This window comes from Macaca mulatta, chromosome 7 (assembly GCF_049350105.2).
Source record: "Macaca mulatta isolate MMU2019108-1 chromosome 7, T2T-MMU8v2.0, whole genome shotgun sequence".
In the NCBI taxonomy this organism is placed as follows: Eukaryota; Metazoa; Chordata; class Mammalia; order Primates; family Cercopithecidae; genus Macaca; species Macaca mulatta.
Genome location: NC_133412.1, coordinates 36402525 through 36420648, shown reverse-complemented (window position 1 = coordinate 36420648; position 18124 = coordinate 36402525). Strand labels below are relative to the sequence as shown.

At 37.7% G+C, this 18124-nt stretch overlaps 1 protein-coding gene across 16 annotated transcripts in view; it reads right to left on the bottom strand.

The window, feature by feature from the left end:
* Positions 1-5580: 5580 nt before the first annotated feature.
* The window catches only part of RNF111 (ring finger protein 111), a 111901-nt gene continuing 99357 nt past the window's right edge, over positions 5581-18124 (bottom strand). For 4 of the 16 annotated variants that reach the window (XM_015142381.3, XM_015142383.3, XM_015142382.3 and 1 more), the window contains exons 9-14: positions 17624-17776; positions 16071-16197; positions 12259-12351; positions 10870-10965; positions 9419-9546; positions 5581-7230 (exon numbers count right to left, since the gene is read on the bottom strand). In XM_015142381.3, coding sequence (XP_014997867.1) covers positions 7113-7230; positions 9419-9546; positions 10870-10965; positions 12259-12351; positions 16071-16197; positions 17624-17776 — 715 coding nt within the window. In that variant the 3' untranslated portion in view covers positions 5581-7112. The remainder of the gene's footprint in view (positions 7231-9418; positions 9547-10869; positions 10966-12258; positions 12352-16070; positions 16198-17623; positions 17777-18124) is intronic. The other 12 variants (XM_001098035.5, XM_077939501.1, XM_077939500.1 and 9 more) reach the window with 3 other exon arrangements.

Here is an 18124-nt window from a genome sequence, read left to right as displayed (position 1 = left end):
CAGTAATTGAATTTGTATTACCATGTTTTATCTTTTTTTTTTTTTTTTGAGAAGGCATCTTGCTCTGTTGGCCAGGTTGGAGTGCAATGGTGCAATCATGGCTCACTGAAGCCTTGACCAGCCAGGCTCAGGTGATTCTCGCACTTCAGCCTCCTGAGGATCTAGGACCACTGGAGTGAGCCACCTCGCCGAGCTAATTTTTTTATTTGTAGAGACGAGGTCTTGCTATATTGCCAGGTTGGTCTCAAACTCCAGAGCTCAAGAGATCCTCCTGCTTTGGCCTCCCAAAGTGCTGAGATTACAGGTGTTAAAAATGAAGGTAGTATTTCGTTTTGTACTTCTCACTGCAACTAACCTAAAACCTTACACACAAACTTCTTCTTCTTGTTGTTTTGAGACAGGGTTTCCCTCTGTCACCTAGGCTGGAATGCAGTGGTGTGATCATGGCTCACTGCAGCCTCAATCCCCTGGGCTCAAGTGATCCTCCTACCTCAGTCACCCAAGTAGCTGGGACTACAGGCATGCGCTACCACGGCCGGCTGATTTTTAAATGCTTTGTACAGATGGAGGTCTCACTATGTTGCCTAGGCTTATCCCGAACTCAGGGACTCAAGTGATCCTCCTGCCTCAGCCTCCCAAAGCACTGGAATGAGCAACCATGCCCGGCCCATCCATGTATTTCTTTTTTTCAAATATCACCCTGGGAGGCCGGGCATGGTGGATCATGCCTGTAATCCCAGCACTTTGGAAGGCCAAGGCGGGTCGATTGTCAGGTCAGGAGATCGAGACCATCCTGGCTAACACCGTGAAACCCGGTCTCTACTAAAAATACAAAAAAAAAAAAAAAAAAAAAAAAAAAAAAGCCGGGCATGGTGGCACGTGCTTGTAGTCCCAGCTACTTGGGAGGCTGAGGCAGGAGAATTGCTTGAACCTGGGTGGCGGAGGTTGCAGTGAGCCAAGATCACGCCACAGCACTCCAGCCTGAGAGACAGAGACTCCCTCTCAAAAAAAAAAAAAAATCAAGCCGGGCTCGGTGGCTTACGCCTGTAATCCCAACACTTTGGGAGGCAGAGACAGGCGGATCACCAGGTCAGGAGATTGAGACTATCCTGGCTAACATGGTGAAACCCTGTCTCTACTAAAAATACAAAAAAAAAAAAAAATTAGCCAGGCGAGGTCAGCCTCAGGAGGCTGAGGCAGGAGAATGGCGTGAACCCGGGAGGTGGAGCTTGCAGTGAGCCAAGATCTGCACTCCAGCTTGGGTGACAGAGTGAGAGACTCCGTCTCAAAAAAAAAAAGCACCCTGGGAAACCGAAAGTTCCTTCACTGCTGAGTCCTCTGAGAACATAAATCATTTTGCCACATGGGCTTCTCTATATGCAAAGCTTTGGTTTGGGGGGAAAAGTAAATGTGTTCAGAAAGCTTGTACTAGATATTGTAACAAAACGATGAGACTTGTTTTACCTCACTGTGGTGGATTAAAGAATGCCGTTTTTATTTTTATTTTTTTCTGTGTCTTCTGTGAACAGGTGTAATCTATTTTCTCTCTTTAAATTTGGGCTAGCCTTATTATTTGCTTTAACCAACAGAATATGATAGAAGAGATGCTGTTCCGGTAACGGGATTGGGTCTTCGAAGCAGTTTATTTCTCCCTCGGAGTCCTGCGTCACCACCATAAAGAGACCTAAGCTATTCCTGTCTAGAGATGACACTGAGAGAAATGCCCAGTGCATTATCACCTGTCCTAACCACCCCAGCTAACGCGTCACATATACAAGGTGAGGCCACGTGGACACTCTGTCTCAGTAGAACTTGCAGCTGAATGTAGCCACATGAGGAAAACGTCATACCACAGTGAAAGATGAGCTATGCCTGCCCTGCACTGCCCAAATCATGCAACTGTGAACAAATAAATGTGTTTTATAAACCACTCAATTTGGGGATGGTTTGTTACAAAACAGGTTAACAAATACACTTACCTGGGGGTATTCCCTGTCCTTGCACCAAATCAGCTTTTTGTTTGCTGGAATAGTCTTATCATCTTGGTGTCACAGGGACAGGGGGAATCACAGTTTAAGAAAACAGCACAGTATCTGTGATTTCTGATCATTTGTAAACTGAATTCTCACTAATGTTACCCTGGTAGATTTTTCACATGGGAAATTCGAGTTGCCTTTGTCATTTCAAGGAGATGTTTTGGCATTTGGTTACCTCCTGCAGGCACAAGAAATCATCTGGTGCTGAATTATGGATGAGATGTAATTGAAAGCCTTAGGAAGCACGGAGGCCATTCTGATAGAATGTTTGCCACAATCACTTGAGGTCAGGAGTTCGAGACCAGCCTGGCCAACATGGTGAAACTCTGTCTTTACTAAAAAATAAAAAAAAATTAGCCGGGTGTGGTGGCAGGCATGAGTAAACCCAGCTACTTGGGAGGCTGAGACAGGAGAATCGCTTGAACCTGGGAGACGGAGGTTGCAGTGAGCTGAGATTGCACCCCTGCACTCAAAAAAAAAAAAAAAAGAATTTTTGCCCACAGAAGTTTACATGTTTGAAGGTGGGTCTTGACATATGGAATAAGAATGTTTTCAAAATTTGTACACAAATCCTTGGCTCTACCTTTCTTCAAATGGTGGAACTTAGTTCACCACCTTGAGTACAGCCTGCCCTTAGTGACTCTCACTTCTAACAAATAGAATGTGGCAGAAAGGACAAAGTGTAACTTCTGAGACTAGGTCTAAAAGTGGCATGTGGCTTCCTCCTGGCTTTCTCTGGGATCATTAGTTCTGGATAAAACAAGTTACCCTGTTGTAAAGACATTCCAGCAGCTCTCTGGAGAGGCTCCTGTAGCAAAGAAGTGAACTCTCTCAGTAGCCACTGAGGAACTGAGGCTGCCTGTCAACAGCCTGCGGACTCAGCAATCTTAGAAATGGATTGTCCAGACCCAGTGATGCCTTCAGATGACTGTAACCCAACAGTGTGCAGAAGGGTGTATTTTAAAAAGGTTAAAAAAAAAAAAAAAAAAAAAAAAAAAAAAGAGCAACCAGGTACAGTGGCTCACACCTGTACTCCCAGCACTTTGGCAGGCCGAGGTGGGCGGATCATCTGAGATCAGGAGTTCTAGACCAGCCTGGCCAACATGGTGAAACACCATCTCTATTAAAAATACAAAAAGTAGCTAGGTGAGGTGGCGTGTACCAGTAATCCCAGCTACTTGGGAGGCTGAGGGAGGAGAATGGCTTGAACCTGGGAGGCGGAGAGTGCAGTGAGCTGAGATCGCGTCACTGCACTCCAGTCTGGGTGACAGGGTGAGACTGTCTCAAAAAAAAATATATATATGACTGCAGCCCCAACAGTCACCTTGACCTTGATTATAACTTCATGAGAGACCCAGAAGTAGAAATGCAAAACTAGGCTGTTCCTGAGTGCCTGATCCACAGAAACTGAGATGTTTTATGTGTAAACCACTAAGTTTTGGGGTTACAAAGTGAAAACTATTGCGTAACAACAGATAAAGCTTTGGGGAGAGACTAGTTTTTTGAGAGACGGAGTCTTGCTCTGTCACCAAAACTGAGTGCAATGGTGCAATCTCAGCTCACTGCAACCTCTGCCGCCCAGATTGAAGCAATTCTCCTGCCTCAGCTTTCCAAGTAACTGGGACTACAGGCATGCACCATCATGCCCAGCTAATTTTTGTATTTTTTTTTTAGTAGAAATGGGGTTTGGCCAGGCTAGGCTCAAACTCCTGTCCTTGAGTGATCCATCTGCCTCACTCTCCCAAAGTGCTGGGATTACAGGTGTGAGTCACCACCCCCAGCATTGTATATAATTCTTAAGATAATATCTATGACTGAGAGAAAATGACATATTCAATATTGTGACACGTGAAGTTTTCAATAAAAAAAATATACATATATACTGGCCAGCCACGGTGATGTGGTGGCACACATCTGTGATCCCAGCTACTCTGGAGGCTGAGGCACGAGAATCACTTGAACTCAGGAGGTGGAGGTTTCAGTAAGCTGAGATCGCACCACTGCACTCCAGTCTAGGCAACAGATGGAGACTTTATCTCAAAAACACCACCAACAAATATACATAACACTGTGTGTGTGTGTGTATATATATATGTGTGTGTGTGTGTGACACACATATACTGCGTTCCCAGAGGTTCTGAAGTTAGAAACCAGGATGTATTTTCTACAGATTTAAACTATTCCCATTTATGAAACACTAATAACAAAATGTCCTCAAGAGCTTATATTTTAATTTTAGTGATTCAACTAGTTACAAGTAACAGTTTTTTGTTTTTTTGAGATGAGTCTCACTCTGTTGCCCAGGCTAGAGTGCAGTGGCGCCATCTCAGCTCACTGCAAGCTCCGCCTCCCAGGTTCACGCCATTCTCCTGCCTCAGCCTCCAGAGTAGCTGGGACTACAGGCACCCGCCACCACATGACCAGCTAATTTTTTGTATTTTTAGTAGAGACGGGGTTTCACCATGTTAGCTAGGATGGTCTTGATCTCCGGACCTCGTGATCCACCCACCTCAGCCTCCCAAAGTGCTGGGATTACAGGAATGAACAAATAACAGCTTTTAAAACAGAAGTAGTTTTCTCTAAGTTAGCTGTTATGGTTCAAATGCTGAAGTGTGCTAGCAGCTAAAATAAAGTCACCGGAGTAAGAAAAAGGTTTCAAATTATCAGTTTATCACTTGCATGTTAAAAACAATAAAAATAAAGACTTGCTGACAAAAGAATTTTAGTTTTTATGTATTTGGACAGCTATCACTGAAATGTCCATTTTGACATATAAGATGCAGCAGGATATGGAAGACACCAAAACAAAGCACAAAAAGTCAAAATGTTCAAAGTCATTTTCTTCCTTACTTTCTTCATTACTTATCACATTTTCCGGTAACTAATGGCAGTAGCTTAATAAGCTCCTATATTAACAATTCAGGTTTATGTCACACTTTTATTAAATAAATTTCAAAGTAACGAAGCTTTGCCTACATTAAAAAAATCAGTAGCAATTATAAAACAAGTCAACAGGTAGTCGTGCATCTAAATCTGATGTAATATTCAAAAAATAGAGAAATCCACCTGTGCTTTACTTGTATTCGGGGGAACATCAAGAGGACTCCATGACATACAGTTCTCCCATCTTACACTTCTTCAATCCCTTGGCATAGACCCGGGGTATTCCAGTGGCAAAGTACTACATCCATTACAGGCTACTTACTTAAAGGAAGACAGGCTACTTGCTCTTTTCCCCAGTAAGATGGCAGCCATGGGTCACTCAGTCCTTCACTCTCCCCTGACCTTCTATAACCTCAGTTTAATCGTAAGGTATGCTCTTTAAATCCATCGTCCATCTACACACATACTATGTTGAAGCATGTTAACAACGACAACTATGACAGTGTAACATTTACTAATATGAAGAAAAGGGCAAGTAGTCATAACTGAACGAACATAAATGTCAAATTATGCAAATGTCAATTTGAGTGAGATCACTATTTTTGAATTCCAAGATGTTTAATGTAAACTGTTTTTATAAAAACTAATTATGAAACACAAAGACAATAGAAATATAAGTTATTTATTAATCAATCCACTTACAAAGCAGGTGGCTTAATGCAAGCTTATTGACATCTTCACATATGATCCATGGGAACATGTCCTCCACATACAGACAGTGATATTACTGACTGGATGCATTTGCAATCTGGGGCATATTAAGCATATTTAAACAAATAAAATTAGGCTATCCTGTATATGAAAGTATCTTGATAATAATATGCATCCTGAAGTAGATTAAAACTTCCTCCAAAGGAGAAATGTTAGTATGTTAACTTAACTTTATATTCTATATTATGCAGTAAATCTTAACTATAGAAATTAAAAATTTTAAATCAGTGATCGACTCTTGGTAATGTATGAAGTGGGAGTATATAACCATAGCAACAGTAGGTTGACAGTATAATTTGTGCCTCACAGTATCTGCAGATTTACTGTTTTCAAGTTTAGAGAGAAATAAAACAAGAGACATGTAGATTCAGCTGACTTTATTTATCTTTAAACTAATAAAAATCCCTTAAAAGTGATCCTGGGACCTTTAGAAGTTCTATGAATGCACAGATACCTGCCAATGACTTAAATTCCAAATCTTGCCTTAATGTGTCTACAAAATCACTGTAAGCAGATATCTTAACTTTTCGTGCTTAGCAGAAGACAACAAATTCTACATGTCTTTTTCAATTTCCCTAAAATTTTGTTAAATCTGCAAGTATGTACAATCTAGCTAACTGAAATTAATATTTAGTGTTCATCAGAGCTGTTTCACAGCAGCAAAAACTGAATCAGGGAAATAAAATTCTAAATGATGTAGGAAAAAGATAAATGCAATCAGAACAGCAGTCTAAATGTATGATATCAATATTCAACTCTTATCTGCACTGTGTTGAAAGGAAAAGGATACACCAAGAAAATTTATACTGATCACTCTGGTGATGTGACTACCACCTGCATCTGATTTAATATGGGTTGTATTCTGTTCCCAGTATTAAGGATGGTATTTAACTCAGAACTCCATATAGTAAATATACAGCAGCCATTTTGTCCTAATTAAGGAATGTCTTAATACACAATATTATCATTTTCTAGAGGATCTTTATACATTAAACTAAAGTACATGATTGATTAAATTAAAGGTTAGTAATGGATAAAAAATTCATAATTATCTAGGCTTGGTACTATGTAAAAAACAAAAAGACCACAAAATTCTACTTACTAAAGCAGCTAATCTTGCCTGCAAGTTTAGGGTCACAAGCCCATAATATGTGCAAAGAAATGCAATACAAGGAACCATGCAAAAATACAGTAAAATGATACAGAAAAATGTCAAATCTAGAAAAAAAAGCTTTTATAAATACATGAAAATCAACTGTATACATAAACTGTAGGTCTAGCATTAGTTGTACCATATAGCAGAGCCAGCACTCTAAGTTCAATGCTTCCAAATCTGCGCAGGTAAGTCATGCCATCTTTGGTTGACTGCAGTACCAGGAAGGATGGGAATGAGAGGGAGGGCAAGAGTTCTGAAACATGGTGTCAACTTTCACTTGGGAGCTGGGCCTCAATGTCCACTCTGCATATGGGGCACTTCTTATTGGTGATCAACCATTGGTCAACACACACTTGGTGGAAAAGGTGCATACATGGAAGACGTCTATTATTGGCAAGAAAACAAAAAGCAAAAATTAATTTTATGATAATTGCACATGGCAAATTATATATGTAATAATTCAATAATGTTTTGAAGTTACTAAGCATCTTTCTCTTCTATAAAAGACACAGATTAAATTAGCACTCTGGGCAATATAATATATAAATGATCAAGATAATTAACTTTCAAAGCTACAGGATCATATTATATAAAATCTTAAAAATTGTAAGAACACAAATTACACTGGCTATTATTCCAGTTTTGTTTTGGTACAGGAGATGCCAATGCTCTGGAGTTAGTAGTATGTTACCTGTCACATAATATTGCAAATATATTTTTAAATATCAAATCATCACTGCATTTGTAATGCCCTTTAAAAATACATATTATCTCAAATATATATTTATTACCTCATTTAATTCTCTCTCAAAAACATTAGCATTCATGTGGCAAATATATAGTAACCACAATTTCCTCACTAAGAAATGTCTTAGTATAATCTTTATACATAAACTTAAGTACATAACTGATTAAAAGTAATATTGTTTTCATGGAATAATTGTTATATACACTTAATACTGTGCTACTGTTTAACAGGTAGGTTAAAAGGAGACGTAATGATTTTAGTTTGTTTACATCGTGCCAAATTACCAATCAGAAATTGAGAAATAAAGCCTCCAAGCAAGATAGGGTAACATTAATTCTGAGTGTTAACAGTGGGATAAAAGTTACTGATTTGTGTCCATTTCCACTTCTAGCCACCGTTAAAGAGTTTTTATACACTTTTCAGACTTCCTAGTGTCTTCTTAAAATAGTAGCTTTAAACAGTTTCTCAATTATTCCTTGAACAGTACTGTCAATACTGTAAAAGCATTAAGTTCCAAATTTATAAACCTTCATTGGAAATATCGTGTGCAAATAACCTTGTCATATGGTAGACAATAATTTTTTTCTCAGCCAACTGAAGAGGTATGACAAAATTATCCTTATAAATTAGGGCAATAATATTACTACATGGTTCTGTTATATATGATATAGAACCTGTTTCATATGGCATTATGTTAACATTAAAAAAAAGAACAGGAAGAAAACAATTACTTAAGTGATTATACAAATAAAATGCCTAAAATTAATATTAGGGTTAACATACTAACATTTTCTAAACAACAAAAGTGCAAGAAGGGAATAGTCCTACGAGTTTAGAGGAAATTTTAGGACAAAACCAGTTTATAAAAGACGCTATAGCCGAGTGCCGTGGCTTATGCCTGTAATCCCAGCACTTTGGGAGGCTGAGGCAGGTGGATCGCTTCAGCTCAGGAGGTGGAGGTTGCAGTGAGCTGAGATTGCTCCCCTGCACTCCAGCCTGGGCAACAGGAAGAGACCATCTCCCAGAAAAGAAAAAAAAAAAAAAGATGCTGTAAAACAAACCGCATAAGGCTAATCTGGATCCGTTTCAAGTTTTGAAGAACACATTATAACTTTCTAGGACCTCCAAAACCTCTCAAATTCTCATTTCTGCAAGATTTACAGAAGACAATTTTGACTACAAAATTTCCCTGGCCAAACCTTGTGTGGCCCTAAAATAGGTAGTACATTTCCCACTCCCACATTGGTAACATAGAGACTTTAATCTTTTATTGTTTCACTCACTAGATGAAGCCAGTTCTACCAGTACATAACTGATTAAAGGTGAGTAATATTGTTTTCATGGAATAATTGTTATATATACTTAATATTGTATACTAAGGGCTCTTATGGAGAGACTGGTAACAGTATATGCCAAGAATAATCTTTATTTGGTTTCCAGTTTACTTTTATCCTTTTTTTCAGAGACAGGGTCTCACTCTATTGCCCAAGCTGGAGTGCAGTGTGGTGTGCTCAAAGCTCAACTGCAGCCTCAAACTCCTAGGCTTGAGTCATCCTCCTGCCTTAGCCTCCTGAGTAGCTGGGACTGCAGGTGCACACCATCACATGCAAATAATTGTACTATTTTTCTTTTTTGTAGAAACAGAGTCTTGTTATGTTGCCCAGGTTGGCCTCGAACTCCTGGTCTCAAGAGAGCCTCTGGCCTTGGCCTCAAAAAGTGCTGGGATTACAGGTGTGAGCCATCATGCCTGGTGTAATTTACTTCTCAAATAAAATCCCATGTACAGTTTTGACAATGGATTTTAGATAATTAATTTCTAGTTACCTCACATCTTCACCTTCCTCTAAAATAGACAAACAGATAGTACATTTTTCCTCTGTGTCTTCCTCAGTCCCTTCTTCCCCATCTTGTTTGCAGTGCAGTTTCCTCTGTGAGAACCAATCAGTTGTTACCTTATTAGTAGAGATGACATTATTGAACAACTGAGTAAAGTCTGTGTTTATTTGAAAAACAAAACAAAACAAAACAAAACAAAACCACATATTCGCCCGCACTTTTTTCCCAGGTAAGACTGTCATAAATAAATGGATGAAATAAGTGACTATCATCAATTAAGTATATTTTTAAGACCCTCTAATAATTGGGATCAAAAGCAAAATAAAATTTAACAGAAACTCATTCACTTGAAAGCTATTACTTTTAATCCACAATGAGAATGATAAACAAAATAAACTCTTTTTATCCTACCATGAGCATAGATAAGTAAGTTTTATTTTACTAGTGAATGTTTCAAATAACATCCATTTAAATTAACATTAGTTACAGTACTTAGCTTGGACAGTTGAAGACTTGAATGTACTGGTAATACCTCAATACTCTTTGAAAATAGATGAAAAATACAAAGAATAGTAATTTTCACACTTTATGATTATTCTCTACATAGTATAAAAGAGTCTCCGACCCCTGGGCTGCAAACCAGTACCCGGGTGCACAGCAGGAGGTGAGTGGCAGGTGAGCAAGCATCACTGAAGGAGCTCTGCATCCTGTCAGATCAGCGGCAGCGTTAGATTCTCTTACAACCTGTTGTAAACTGCGCATGTGAGGGATATAGGTTGCGTGCTCTTTAGGAGAATCTAATGCCTGATGATCTGAGATCCCCTCTGCCACCTATCCACGAAAAATTGTCTTCCATGGAAACTGGTCCCTGGTGCCAAAAAGGTTGGGGACTGTTGGTATTCAGCACTGTTTGCTTTAAGACACGTATTTAACACGTCTACTCTGTAACAATGCTATACAAGCAACTGAGGGTAGGGTAGAAAACATATACATCAATAAAATGTCCATCAAAATAAACTGCTAGTTAAAAAAATTATAGTACTGCCAAATGATGGAATTCTGTATAAGCTATTAAAAATAATAAGGATGATCAGATGGCATGAAAGGCAATCTGCAAACTATGTGGTTACCATCTCCTTTTTTTTTTTAAGTAGACAAAAAATATATATACATATGTACCTTATTAGAAAATGCTAAAAAGTATCTGGAAGAATATCTAAATCCTTAACTATGATTTCACTTCTGGGAAGAAGGACTAGGGTCTGCAGAGTAAGAAACTGCAGAGTATATATTTTTTATACTTTCCAAAATTTTTAAACAATATGTATGTATTACTTCAATAAAAATGTCATTGCTAGAATCCACAAATTCAAAGAAGGCATATATCACATTTATGCATTTCAGTAACACTCTAGAAGCTTCATTGAATAAATTCTTACCTTCTTATATTTATGTGGATATGTACATCTTTCAATTGTCCCCTGGGATGCTCCACGATTGACATTTCCTAATCTTTCTTCCAAATGAATCAGTTCCTGAAAGTGAAGAATAGTGAGTGGTAAAAGCCAAGATGATTATTCCTTGAACAGTATTGTCAACATTGTAAGAGAAATAAATTTCCATACTTAGAAACTTGCAATATAAATACAGTGTTCAAAAAAACTTACATATGACAACTGGTTATTTATATACTTATATTTAAGTATATATATAAAAGTTTATATGTTGTCCAGGCTGGTCTCAAACTCCTGGCTTCAAGTGATCCTCCCACATCGGCCTCCCAAAATGCTGAGATTGCAGGTGTGAGCCACCATGCCTGGCTTAATGTTTCTCATACACAGTAAGGCAAATGGTTGTTTATAATGTTTTCCTCAGCCAACTGAAATGGTACAGCAAAAGTTATCTTTATAAATTACAACAATGTTACCACATGGTACTACATGAGTCAGTATGTATGTATGCATGGAGAAGATGAAATCATTCTAGTAAATTAAGGAACCAAATCAGCAATAGTTCTAAGTCACACTGACTCCAACTTCCAAACTGACATAAAAAAAACACAACAGGGGCCGGGTGCAGTGGCTTGCACCTGTAATCCCGGTACTTTGGGAGGCCAAGGTGGGTGGATCACTTGCGGTCAGGAGTTCGAGAGCAGCCTGGCCAACATGGCGAAACCCTGTCTCTACTAAAAATACAAAAATTAGCCGGCTGTGGTGGCGGGCGCCTGTAATCCCAGCTACTCAGGAGGCTGAGGCAGGAGAATTGCCTGAACCCAGAAGGCAGAGGTTGCAGTGAGCTGAGATTGCGCAACTGCACTTCAGTCTGGGTGACAGAGCAAGACTCCGTCAAAAAAAAAACCAAACAAACAACAAACAAAAAAAACCCACAACCAAACTTTAAATCACATTTGAATGATTTGTTCTTCCTGAAAATTCAAACAAGACATTTAGCTACAAAGGGAATTACTTAGGTTTTTTTTTCTCTACCAATTTCTCTAAAAATTTAGCTGAGTCAAAAACATTAGGTTCCCTATCACATTTAATGGTATAGTTATTTATCTGACATTTATATTAATACATTTTTATATTCTTCTATATTATTTTCATTGACTCATCTTTAAATACTTGGGTAACTTTTGACCCTAAGATTAATATTACTTACAAATATTTCTGTAACTCCCAGAAGCAACATCAGAAAATCACATATCTTACTGCCTTGTGATTCCCAGTCACTGTAGCAGTCCTACACAATTGTGTATAATAGTGTATATATCCTCTCTCTGCATTAAAGATACTACAACAAACATATTCATTTATTTTATTACATACCTCAAAATTGCCCCTGAAAGGACCTCTGAATGATGTTCCATCCAATCCTGATGAAATGTAACGGATATGAGGATAACCTGCCATATCAGGAACCTATTTCAACAGAAGAGATAGGCTAAATCAATTAAGAATAGACTTGTGATTTACTGTTAACATTGAATAATTCAAGACCTTCAATGTTTTCAATTCAACTGCTCATAAAATTCAACTTCAATAAGAATACATAACTCCAACTAAGCATTCTGTAACAGGTTTATAACCTTAAAGTATAACCTAACTCTCCAAAATGCCCAAACTTAAGCCTGATGCTCTTAGTAGCTCAAACTTGAAAAGAGTAAAATTGTCTTAAGATCCTGTCAATTTCAGAGAGCTTTGTTAAAACAACAACAAAAAATGTACACAATTTTCCAACAAAATTTCACTTCAAGAGAAGTTTTTTACTTCACTTCTGTTAAGCTTCCTAACAGCCAAAGTACCCTATGCCTTTTTTGCTGGATTGTATTAGGGAAAGTTTTAACACTGTTTTCTAATTTTTTGTTAGGTATAGTCAATCTTCATTATTTATGGATTATGTATGTGTCAACTGACCCACAGGCTAAAATTTACTTGTAACCCCATAATCAATACTTGTGCTTTCAGAGTCATTTGTGGATATGCCTGGAGGCAAAAAATTGGAGTTGCCCAACATGCAACTCTGTTCTCAGCTGAGGTAGAACAGGGCTCTGCCGTATTTGAGCTCCTACTATAAACCAATGTCTTGTTTGCAGTCTGTTTAGTGCCATGTTTTTCAGTTTTGTACATTTTGTTGGTAACTGTGTTGTTTAAAATGGCACCCAAGCATAAAGCTAAAGTGCTGTCTAGTGTTCCTAAGCAAAGAAGGCTGTGATACACCTTATGGAGAGAATACGTTTCATTCAGGTATGAGTTACAGTGTTGTTGGCTATAAGTTCAATGTTAACGATTCTACAATATTTTTTAAAGTTGTCTTTAAGCAGAAACAGGCATAAAAAAAGGTTATACACTGATTAGTTGTGAACAGAGGCTTGCAAGGGTCCCATATTTGCTAACTCAGTGTTTGCAGTAACTGTATAGATCATAACTGCCATGTATATTGAGAGTATTAGGAAAGGGCAATTCTGAGATACAGCACCATTCTTCCATCTTTAAAAATAAATCTCCAACACTACTTTTTAATTAGCCTACAATGAATCACAACATACTTTAAGCAGAATTTATAGCTTTAACAGACACTTTGTAAGTGGAAAACAATTTAAAATAAGTAAGCAATAACTTTTAACCTTCAATAGTGTATTACTTAAATTATTTACAACTTCTCTTATTACCAAGATCATTACTACTCAGCAGATAACCCAACCTCCTAAACATCTCCAAAGAAATCAGAAAGGAAATCCTGCATCCCAAATTATCTAAATCTTCACTTACCCTGAAAAGCCTCTCCTTTCTAGTCTCGTTCCTCCAGCCTTTATGGATAAGCTTTTCTCCTATTCAACCTCAATCCTCACTACCTGCTCCTACCTTCACCTGTTCACCCTGGGTCATGCTTACTTAACTACTCCCCACCAAGCCTCCCTTCAATATCTTCAAACAATTCCTCTCTAATGGTTTTCTGTCTTAAACCTAAAAATACCTTAAGTTTCTCCAAACCTAAATTCTCTACTAATCCTGGAATTATTGCCAACCAACCCTTCACTTTCCCTTCACAGCCAAGCTTATAAAGCAAGAAGTCTATATTCACTGTCTCCATGTTTTCACTTCCTTACCATCCGTAACCTAAGTGGTGCCCCATCTACATCACTCACCATTACTGAACCATTCTGACACAAAAGACCAATAACCATTCTAATGCCAAATGCATGAAGACAATGAGGATGGAGACCTTTATAATGATTCACTTTCACTTAATGAAGAGTAAATATATTTTCCCCTCCTTATAATTTTCTTAACATTTTTTCTCTACTTTATTGTAAACTATCACTATCTATTGTAGATTATCAAGTATGTATAACATACAAAATATGTGTTGATCAACTGTTTATTTTAGCAGTAAGGCCGATCAACAACAGACTATTAGCAGTTAAGGTTTTAGGAACTCAAAAGTTATACTCTGATTTTCAACTGTGAGGAGGGTCAGCACCCCAACCTCCACATTGTTCAAGGGTACTTTACTTTCGGATATTTCAAGGGTACTGTACTTTCTGATATTATTTTAACTTTGTTTCTCAACTTTTCAAGCCAGTTCTCAGAATCCTTTGTGCGAGGCATAGTATTATCATTTAAATACAGTATTGTCCTTCTCTAAGGTTTTTTCACCCTCTTGTCACTCTGCACATTTTTCCTGAAAACCTAATCCTCTTCCATGGATTCATTACCTCCATATACTGAGAGATCAAAACATATCTTTAACCCAAATATCTTTGGAAATCCAGACCATAAGCTTAACTTCCTACTGGACATTCAACTTTGATTTAGATTTAGTACATCCAAGACCTAATTCACCTAGCCCCTTCACCCAAACCCTGAATATCTCTCAAATGTGTCTCATCATTTTTACGCCAACTACGACTGCTTTCATTCAGGCATTCATCAATATTTACCTCTTCTACTATAATGTCCTACCTGGTTTCCCACATTTAAATCTATTTTTCCACATAACTGAGGAGGTGATCTAACTATAATCTGATTAAATGACTCTAAAATCATAAATCTGATCAGGACATTTCCCCTTCAATGGTTTCTGAGTTCCAATTTCTTGGTAGAACAGTTTTATTTCTCACTGCTGCCTGACCTCACTCCTAAAATGAGAAACACCAGCTTACTTGGAGTTCCCAGTGCTTGTGCTATTTGCTACAACTTTACATGCTGTAACCTCTGCAAGAGCACCATTCCAAAATCCAGTCTGCTTAGAAGTCACATGTACCAGAAAGCTTCTCTGAAAGCTTCCCTGCAGTGCCTCTACCCACAACAACACAAAACTATTCCCTTTTCTGTACCACTTATATAACAAGTATGTAATACAAATAGCAAACGCCATGTATGTTTTGTTGAACTTGTTCTTTAGCGCTTACTTTACAAAATCTGAACCTGCTTAAATCAGATGTAAAGAATTAGTATAATCTTTCTGCAGATTAGAAAATCAGGCTGGGTGCCCTGGCTCAAGCCTGTAATCCCAGCACTTTGGGAGGCCGTGGTGGGCAGATGACTTGAGGTCAGGAGTTTGAGACCAGCCTGGCCAAATGGTGAAACCACATCTCTATTAAAAATACAAAAATTAGCCAGGCATACTGGCATGTGCCTGTAATCCCAGCTACTTGGGAGGCTGAGGCAGGACAATCACTTGAACCCAGGAGGTGGAGGTTGCAGTGAGCTGAGATCATACTACTGTACTCCAGCCTAGGTGACAGATTGAGACTCTGATGAAAAACAAAAAAACAAAAAAAAAAAAGAAGAGAAAAAAGAAACGTATGACTGCATCAGAATGGATCTATTACCACTTATGGCAAAATAACTGAAGCACAGTATTCTCCTGACAGTGGATTAAGAGTGCCTTGGTATACAAAAAAAATCCCACACTTTTCTGTCATTTTGTACATTAAGAGTACATTTTATGACGCAAATTATACACACAGATTTTAATACATCTAATACCTTTTTATAGCACAATTTTTAGCTAACAAGATTACTCTCAAATTCTATTAAAACACCTATAACTAATATAGTAAAATATTCCCAATAAAATATTTAGAAAATGAACTTTTAGAACATGTCAAAATTTTGAAAATTTTCCATTTTACCATTAAAGGAAGAGCTCCTAATTGTAAGTGATGAAGTCGAGGAGGTGCGTGATAATGGGCCAAATGAGGATGCAATGCACCAGGTGTATAAGTAGCTGCAGTCACTCCAGCTTCAATTCCCAGTTCCCTGACAAAAGGATGAGAACAGTTTAATCCTCCTTAGGGTTTCTTTTTTTATCAACAGACATGGGGAGTTATGTTTACACTTAAAAAAGTAATCTAAGGTTTCTTAACTTACAAAGCTGAGGAAAGATAAGTTAGCCCAAAATATTTAACTAATAATTTCAAATTTATTTTAGAACTGAAAACTCAAAAAACTTAAATTTTGTGATAATGAGGAGCAAAGCATTTGTACTTGGTTTCACATCTTACAAAGGAAGGAAACATATGGCTACAAAGGTCCCTTCCAAGTTAAAAGCCTGATTCTACTTGAGGAGCATACAACACAGAATATACTTTTTTGGTGTATCTGAATGTTACAGATGTTTTCTGGGTTTTTGCTTGTTAGATATCATCTCTTGGTTGTTGACATTAAGGACAATTAGAATAGCAAACTCTTCTACACCTTATAAAAGAAGGGCAAACAAAATTTTAGAAATTTAATTCTGTTAAATTAAATTTAACAAAAATTAAATGCTAAATCTTCATTTATTTATTCTCATTTTATGTTCTGCCTCAAATTCATTGTGGTTCAAGATCTCAATGAATGCCCACACACAATGGAGTCAGAAAAAAAATTTAATGAAAATCTGCCCTCATTTATCAAGGAAAGACCACAAAAAATTGGAATGAAGGCTGAATTTCCCTTGTCAATGGCAGGTGAAGGTGGTGGAGCAAATCGGAGTACAAAGGTGGGGGTCAGATAAAGAAGATGTGAAAAGTAGGATCAGTCTAGGGAGTTAACTTTGGTGGTACCCCTGAAAAACAGGAAAAAAGGTCCACTCCTCTTACTTACATGGGAACTCTAAAAAACCTAAACTCACAGGAGAGAGTAGCATGTTGTTTACCAGAGGCTGGGGAGGTGGTGGGGGGTCGTGGATGAGGAAAGGGGAGATGCTGGTCAATGTGTACAAAGCTTCAGCTAGGAGGTGTAAGTTCTGATATTCTACTGTACAGCATGGTGACTACAGTGAAGAATAATGTACCGTATATTTCAAAACTGCGACAAGATTTTAAATCTTCTCACCATAAAGAAATGATCAATATTTGAGGTGATAAATATGCCATTAGCCTGATTTGATCACTCCACAATGTATACATGTATTGAAATATTATGTTGTACCTCCAAAATATATACAATTATTATTTGTCAATACACATAAAATAACACCTAAAAAAAAAAGTTCTACTCCTGCTTGATATGGTTCCCTGCCGCAGCTCCTATTCTTTCCTCTCCAAACCACTATCTGCCCAGAGGCAGTGTCTCACAGTTAAACTGGGGATTAGGTTTCTCCACATCACCCTTCTGCAAAGCAATCAATCACAAGGCATCTCTTCCAAAAGTTTTGCCACAAGCTGTGAAGCATTGTTTTGAAATTAAACAAGATACTGACCAGGCAGACCTCTCTGGAGCCTGTCGAGGATGTGAGGACATAGTCTGAGGCACATGAATATGATGCCCATGACCATAGTTTGGGTGCATCCTATGTGGATGGGGTGGGGGGCGTTCATGTGCCCGCCTGGAAACACAGAACACAAAAAGACCACTGGAAATAATTGAATAATTGGTTATTTCTTTTCTTAATGCAGAAAAAACCCCTAGTATTAATACTACAAACATCTACAGTCATAAAATAAATTTTATAACAATACATTATAAAAATATATAAAATTATTTAATTATTAAGAAATCAAGAAACCATCACCTCCTCCACAGATTCTAATTGTTCATTTATTCCAGTGCTTCCAATTCAAATATCACACAAGGAAAAAGGTAATTTTAACATTATCTTGTACACTTTCTTTACAAGAGATATTTTAAATAGGAGAATAGGAATAGAAATAAAATTTTTAAAAATTAAATACCCCAGGCAAACATTGCAGGCACAAATAAA